At 45.8% G+C, this 8,139-nt stretch overlaps 1 protein-coding gene across 1 annotated transcript; it reads right to left on the reverse strand.

The window, feature by feature from the left end:
- Positions 1 to 475: 475 nt before the first annotated feature.
- LOC141392520 (uncharacterized) lies at positions 476 to 6,141 on the reverse strand. Its single transcript, XM_073965457.1, has 3 exons — positions 5,590 to 6,141; positions 4,214 to 5,218; positions 476 to 3,859 (listed from the first exon to the last, which is right to left on the reverse strand). The coding sequence occupies exons 1-3, from the start codon at positions 6,139 to 6,141 to the stop codon at positions 476 to 478; spliced, it is 4,941 nt and encodes a 1,646-aa protein (XP_073821558.1).
- Between the last annotated feature and the right edge of the window lie 1,998 nt (positions 6,142 to 8,139).

Raw genomic sequence — 8,139 nt, forward strand, 5'->3', positions numbered from 1 at the left:
TCGCTTCGAATCATTAGAAGCAGTCAACGGGGTTCAAAAGAGTAAGCCAACAGCTACGTCTGCTTCAACAACAACCCGAAAATGTTACATGTGCAAAGGTGACCACCCACTTTACTATTGCAAACAGTTCTTGGCAAAGACCGCGCCCGAAAGACAGAAATGGGTTGCTAGGAACAAGATGTGCCTGAATTGCTTTAAGGAGGACCATCAGGCAAAGACGTGTACAAGTGGGACATGCAGGAAGTGTCAACAGAAGCACAATACACTTCTACATTTCTCCACGAAGACACAAGCAGAAGAGAAGGCAGCAGTAACGTCAACTCAGCAATCACCAACAGTAGCATCGGCAAATAGAGCTCAGTCATACGTTCTCCTAGCAACCGCACGAGTCGCCATTAAGGCCAATAATGGAAGGAGCTATGAATTTAAGGCGATGTTGGATTCCGGCTCACAGATTAATTTGGTGTCAGAACGGCTAGTACGGAGATTGGGTATTGAACCCTTCAGGAGTTGTGCAGACTTTCAGGTGAAAATCGAAGCTGCGAGATTGTTTCAGAGGCTCTGGTTCAAGACCAGAAACAGCTAGAAACTGGTACTTCGCAACATCTTCCTCCTTTTTCACCTTATTAGCTAGAAGATTCATTACAGCTTGGATATCGCTAAAAGTCCTTTGACTCGCCCCTTCATCCCTTCGAATGATATTAATTGTTGAATCAATAATATATGTCTGGTTCCTTAGCAGCTCAAGTATATGTTGCTTGTCTTCATTTGCCTTCTCAATTGTCACAGCCATTTGCTCCGCATATTCAGAATCCAAAACACCAAATAAGGAGTTCGCAAGGTTTCCAACTATGTTCAGCGCCCCTCGCCTGTTGCGCCTGGGAAAGATGTGCAAAGTACCAGTTTCTAGCTGTTTCTGGTCTTGAACCAGAGCCTCTGAAACAATCTCGCAGCTTCGATTTTCACCTGAAAGTCTGCACAACTCCTGAAGGGTTCTTATCCCAGACGAAAAGTCATCCATGTCCGCCCAAAACGTGGAAAGGTCATAGTAAGTCATCAGTTTCCACTCTGCTGTTACGACCTTAGTAAGTCCAATGCCTTCGAAGTAAATTCCAGGCTTATTCTCAAACTTACGCACGCTGAACGACTGGCATAAGCATAATGGCAGGAATAACATAGCCAGAAATATTGTTGACATCAACATGCTGCTGGACGGCTTAAACCGCTTTGACGATGGTCCATCACCACTACTTACGTTCTTTAACGTTGGCACAGGCACATTTTCATCTTCCATCAAGGGAGCTAACCTGTTTATAGCCCGCTTAACTTCTCCGCTCTGCGTTTTTATATCAGCTACTCGGACGGCTCCATCATTTCCCTTGTACGTTCTGGTTATTCTGCCTAGCGGCCACTGCATTACAGGTACGTTGTCTTCCTTAATGATGACCAATTGCCCAGGCTCAATGTTTGGAGATGGTGTGCTCCATTTCCGTCTTTCTTGCAGAGTAGTTAGATACTCCGTAGACCAACGTCTCCAGAACTCATGCTTTATTTGGGATACTATCTTCCATCTGCTTTTCAATGAAGTAGATGAGTGGTTGGCTGACGGATCAACCTGAGCCGTTAAAGGTTCCCCCACAAGAAAGTGTCCAGGCGTTAACGCTGTTAGATCATTCGGGTCGTTAGAAATAGGTGTCAGCGGTCTAGAGTTCAGTATTGCCTCTATTTCGACGACGACCGTCTCCAATTCTTCGTGAGTCAATGACGCGCTAGTTGTGGTGCGCAGTAACAACTGCTTTGCTGACTTCACCGCAGCTTCCCATAGACCACCAAAATGTGGAGCTCTTGGGGGAATAAATTGGAAATCTATCCCTTCCCTTGCGCATGTGTCGGCTATTTTCTTCTTGCCTTCCTCTCCGAATACCGCCTGATTCAATTCGTCGAGCTGATTCTTGGCCCCTACAAAGTTCGTCGCATTGTCTGAATACAACGTTTGACATTTGCCACGACGAGCGACAAATCTCTTCAACGCACCGATGAATGCCTCCGTAGTCAGATCGGTCACTATTTCCAAGTGCACAGCCTTTGTTGCGAAGCAGACAAATACAGCAATGTAAACCTTATGTGGTCTCTTTCCTCGTATTTTGTAGTGGACCCACAAAGGCCCACAATAGTCAACGCCTGATACAATAAACGGCCTTGCTGGCGTGACTCTGCTAGGTGGGAGATTCCCCATGATTTGACTGTATAACTTTGGTCTTGCTCGGGTGCACTTCACGCAATTTTGCACAATGTTCCGTGCCATAGCCTTCCCTTTTATAATCCAGAACCTTTGTCTTGATGTTGCAAGTAGTAATTGGGAGCCACAGTGATCATTCTCCCGATGAATCATGTCCAGGACGAGTTTCACAATCGAATCGTTGTACGGTAACAACATTGGGTGTTTTGCGTCGTATGCTAAGGTTGCATTTTCCAACCTGCCACCGACTCTCAATATTCCCTTGTCATCCAAAAACGGAGTTAAGCTGTGTATGGAACTTGATTTATCCAATGCTCCATGTTTCCTCAACTGGTGTATTTCCTTCGCGAAATCTGACACCTGAATAGTCTTGACAATTAGCTGCATCGATCGACTCAATTCCATGGGGGTTAGCACTTCTGTCGAGCACCCATCCTTGCGTCCTTTTACCCTTTCGGCAAATCGCAAGACATAACCGACAACTCGCTGTAATCGGCTAAATGAATTCCTGTGATTTATTCCATAAATAATATCCTGCAACCCACTCTGTGAGGCCACTGCTGACACTGTAGACTTCACCTTGAACTCAAAATCGGTCTGATTTTCTCCATTCTTTGAAAAGGGTTCCGGCCAGAGAGATTCGCTTCCGTGTAGAAATGTGGGTCCATAAAACCACATCATACATCCTGACAGGCGATCCGGCTTCATACCTCTGGAAATAAAATCTGCAGGATTGTCTTTCGTACCCACATGTTGCCATTGAGTTCCAAGCGACCTGTCTTGGATCTGTTTCACCTTGTTGGCAACAAACGTCTTCAGCGATGATGGTTCCGAGTTAATCCAGTACAACGTAATTTCCGAATCTGACCAATAAATCGTCTTTAAATCTTCGTAACCCAACTCTGTTTTAACCTTTGAGGTAAGTTTTGCTCCCAACTCAGCGGCGCAAAGCTCCAACCGTGGCAACGTGATTTCTCTTATAGGTGCAACTTTTGATTTTGAACAAAGGAGCCTAACTATATGCCTTCCGTCTGCCAACTTAGCCCGCAGATACATCACTGCTCCATACGCCTTTTCTGAAGCATCCACAAATGTATGGTTCTCAACCCTCGTTGGTTTCTCTCCATTAAACATATGTCTGGGTAACTTGAAATCATTTAGCATCTTCAAACTCTCTCGAAACGATAACCAATAGGATGTCAATTCTGCTGTAAGTTCCTCCTCCCAGCCAATTTTATTCTTCCATAACTGCTGAATAAAGATCTTTGCTGCGGACACAACAGGACCTGCAATTCCCAATGGGTCGAACAATCTCGCCAAATCAGATGTTACTTTGCGCTTAGTTACGACACTGCATTCGCTCATATTACTCTTCAGGCAAAATCGGTCCGCTTGGGGAATCCATGTCAACCCCAGCACCTTGGTTGATGAATTATCGAAGTCGAGGTCTACTTCTCTATCCTCTGGTGGGACTCCATGTAATAGTTTTAAGTGGTTGGAACACCACTTTCGCAATCTGAATCCTGCTTCTGACAACAACGTATTCAGCTCACTCTGCATCTCCATTGCGGTCGTTAAGCTGTCGGATCCGCACATGCCATCGTCAACATAGAAATTTCGCTGAAGTGCTGGAGCACCCAATGGATATTTATGCAAATTTGTATCTGCTAGTTTTTTCAAACATCTCGTAGCAAGATACGGGGCGCAAGTCGTACCTTATGTTAATGTATTTAACATGTAGTGCTCGAGCTCCTTGTCTGGGGAACTCCTCCATACGACCAGCTGATATCTGCGATCCCTCGTGTCCACTAGTACTTGTCTGTACATCTTCTCGATATCCGTCGGGCACACAAATCGCGGTAATCTAAATCGCAACAGCATCCCAAACAGGTCTCCTTGCACCTTGGGACCTGAATGTAAAATATCATTGAGCGACCATCCAGACGATGACTTGCAGGACGCATCGAACCCTACCCTGAGCTTTGTCGTACTGCTATCTGGACGCAGGACACAATGATGCGGAATGTAGTAATGACTGCCGCGCACCTCTCTTGGTTGTACTTTCGTCACGTGGCCCAAATCTTCGTACTCCTTCATAAACTTCGCATACTGCTCGCGAAGATTTGCATCTTTTGCTAACCGACGCTCCAGAGCGAAGAATCTGGAAGCTGCAATATTCAGCGACTCTGATATCTTTTCTGTATCGTCTGAAAATGGTAGTCGCACCACAAATCGACCACTCTCGTTGACTGTAGTGTGTTGGTTAAAGTGACTTTCACACCTTTCGTCTGCTAGTGTCAACTTCTGGTCCTCACCAACATCATCTTGTTCCCAAAACTGTTTTAACAACTCTTCCAGACCACGTTCCTCTTCTCCAAAAACAGCACACGTAACCGTTCCTGCTTCAGCATGTACCTTTCCACTAGCAATCCATCCTAGCTTCGAGTTCTTCAATATAGGAAGTTCCTTGGACATCCGAATTTCTTGTGATAAAATCAAATTGAAATAGAACTCTGCTCCAAGCAGTACGTCGATTCTGCCCGTTTGGAAAAAGTGTGGATCAGCTAGCTGTATGTTCTCTGGGATAGGCCATGACGTGACGTCGATGTCAGTGCTTGGTTGCGGTGGAACTATGTTTGGTAGTACAAAAGCTTCTAGGCGCGCTCGGAATTTGCTTGTTAGTGACTGAATCTCCACATTGACTCTGTGGTTTGCTGTTCTTGACCTTCCGCCAACTCCTTCGATAGCGAGAGTCGCTTGAATTGGTTCAATACCCAATCTCCGTACTAGCCGTTCTGACACCAAATTAATCTGTGAGCCGGAATCCAACATCGCCTTAAATTCATAGCTCCTTCCATTATTGGCCTTAATGGCGACTCGTGCGGTTGCTAGGAGTACGTATGACTGAGCTCTATTTGCCGATGCTACTGTTGGTGATTGCTGAGTTGACGTTACTGCTGCCTTCTCTTCTGCTTGTGTCTTCGTGGAGAAATGTAGAAGTGTATTGTGCTTCTGTTGGCACTTCCTGCATGTCCCACTTGTACACGTCTTTGCCTGATGGTCCTCCTTAAAGCAATTCAGGCACATCTTGTTCCTCGCAACCCATTTCTGAAATGATCCATTGTTTGAAGCTCCTTGGAATTGACAATCGACTCATACAACACATGAGTCGTCTTGTCCATCCTCTTTGTCAGGATGTGGATTAAGAGTGGATCCCATTCTTTTGACTTTATTCCAAGGCCCTCCAGCGCTAAAAGTGACTCATGAAGACTGTCATGAAAGTCTTTCACTGATCTGCAATCGCCTGACATGTTATGCAAGCTTAAAATTCTCTCAAGTATAGTTGAAACTTGAGCTCTCTTGTTATTGTATCGTTCCTGTAGAGTCGTCCAGGCTATGTGGTTATTCGCCTCCGTCAACTCGAGGTGCCTTATGAGCTTCTCGGCTTCTCCAGTCACATTCGCCTTGAGGTACCACATCTTTTGTACCAGCGGCAATGCTTGTTCGTTGATCATGTTCCCAAAGATGTCCGAAAATGTCTGCCACTTCGAGTAATCCCCATTGAACTGAGGGATTGTAATCTTTGGCAGGTTAACTTGATTTGCCAAGTTGTCGCCTGATCTCTGCTGAGATGATGGATGATCGACCTGTGATAGCGTCGATATCTTCTCCTTAAATTTTAATGTCTCTTCTTCCAAGAGAACGTATGCTGATGCATCGTACCCAACCACTGTTGGGTCGTCAAAACTCTCGTACATCTTGAAGTGGATGTCTTCCACATTTGCCCACAATCGCTCGATTGAAGCCATCGTTTGACAGGGCGCAGCTTGACCTGAGCTGCCCCTTATTAACGTTTGGATTGACTGCATTAGAGCCCTCTGACGTCTTACTAATGCAGTCATGTTGCTGGTCATACTAGATCCGCTGGGTTTGTAACGCCCAAAAGTCACATAGTTCGTTTTTGGGGTTCATTATTTAATCTTCATCATAATTTACACTATTTATCATATGATCCATTACATAGAATTATCATGAATCTTAAATTGTTATGTTCGCGTATGTAAATTAATGTAAGTTATTCATATTCTAAAATTATTTATTTAAATTTAACGGTCAGCACAAACCCCCCTAGTGGTAAATATATAAATTAAATATGGATGTAAATTAAGCAGAGCCCCTAGCGGTACATAGTGGTACTGGAGTGATGTTTGCATGTTCCTGTCATGTGGTGACAGTTCAGGTGATCGTCGTCGATTGACAGTTGACCTGGCGAAATCGTATAAAAGGAGGTGCCTTTCACATACTCGTGGCAGTCGTCTGTTGATGATTGCTGAGATAAGGTGGTTGGTTAGAAGAAACGGCGCGCAACCTTGGTTGAATTGAGTCGAAGTATTCTAAGCAATATTCCTTGGCTCATAGTGGGGACTGAACCACGGCGACGGGTGGGTGTGTAGCAATACACACTATTCTCTAGCTGTGCGACGCGACTGAACCACGGCGACGGGTGGGTGTATAGCAATATACACTATTCTCTAGCTGTGTTGACGCTACTGTACTACGGCGACGGGTGGGTGTGTAGCAATACACACTATTCTCTAGCTGTGCGACGCGACTGAACCACGGCGACGGGTGGGTGTATAGCAATATACACTATTCTCTAGCTGTGTTGACGCTACGGTACTACGGCGACGGGTGGGTGTGTAGCAATACACACTATTCTCTAGCTGTGCGACACGACTGAACCACGGCGACGGGTGGGTGTGTAGCAATACACACTATTCTCTAGCTGTGTTGACGCTACTGTACTACGGCGACGGGTGGGTGTGTAGCAATACACACTATTCTCTAGCAGTGCGGCGCGACTGAACCACGGCGACGGGTGGGTGTGTAGCAATACACACTATTCTCTAGCTGTGCGACGCGACTGAACCACGGCGACGGGTGGGTGTATAGCAATATACACTATTCTCTAGCTGTGTTGACGCTACTGTACTACGGCGACGGGTGGGTGTGTAGAAATACACACTATTCTCTAGCTGTGCGGACGAAATACTACACTGGACGTGGATACTCAACCGGGCGCCGTCTGGTCAAGCCGCTGCCACATTATTCGTCGATATTCATCGGGCTGCCGCATTGCCAAGCCGCTGCCACATCCTTCGTCGATCTTCATCGGGCCGCCGCATTTTCAAGCCGCTGCCACATCATTCGTCGATATTCATCGGGCCGCGGCATTGTCAAGCCGCTGCCACCATTATTCGTCGATATTCTTCGGGCCGTCGCATTGTCAAGCCGCTGCCACCATACTTCGTCGACATTCATCGGGCTGCCGCATTGTCAAGCAGCTGCCACCATCATTCGTCCGGCCGCCGCATTTTCAAGCCGCTGCCACATCATTCGTCGATATTCATCGGGCCGCCGCATTGTCAAGCCGCTGCCACCATATTTGTCGATATTCTTCGAGCCGCAGCATTGTCAAACCGTCACCGCTACGAGTTATTCACCGTTCACCAACCACATCTACGTTCGTCGATTACCCCATAAATCATATATCATCATCCCTCATCGATCTTCCTGCTCTCATCATTCTAATACAACGGTCACACAAAACTTCGTCATAGATTAATATAATGAGGATTGGATTATGTGTTATGTGTAGTGTTAAGTGTTTTTATTAAATAAACTGTTTATAACGTTTTAAGGAAAACAGTGTGCTTCTCTCTCCTTGTTGTTCCCAAATCAAAAATAAATTCTTGTGACGACCCTGGCCCCCGCTGAACCTACCCCAGCTTCAAAGTGAAAACACGTCGTCACAATGGCGCCCGAGCAGGGACAATAAAAGGAGAGAAAGTAAAAAATATATACCAATATCGAGTGCTTAAAAACAAGTTACAAAACGA

This window comes from Musca autumnalis, unplaced genomic scaffold (genome assembly GCF_047663935.1).
Source record: "Musca autumnalis isolate F117 unplaced genomic scaffold, ASM4766393v1 scaffold_2, whole genome shotgun sequence".
In the NCBI taxonomy this organism is placed as follows: domain Eukaryota; kingdom Metazoa; phylum Arthropoda; class Insecta; order Diptera; family Muscidae; genus Musca; species Musca autumnalis.

Bases quoted from the DNA above. Each gene is read 5' to 3' on its own strand.
- LOC141392520 (XM_073965457.1), bottom strand. From the start codon at position 6,141: ATGACTGCATTAGTAAGACGTCAGAGGGCTCTAATGCAGTCAATCCAA. The intron at 5,219-5,589 runs GTTTCAACTATA...TTCTCCACGAAG, and splicing joins ACAATAACAAGAGAGCTCAA to ACACAAGCAGAAGAGAAGGC. The intron at 3,860-4,213 runs GTAGGGTTCGAT...CCAGCACTTCAG, and splicing joins GCAGTACGACAAAGCTCAGG to CGAAATTTCTATGTTGACGA.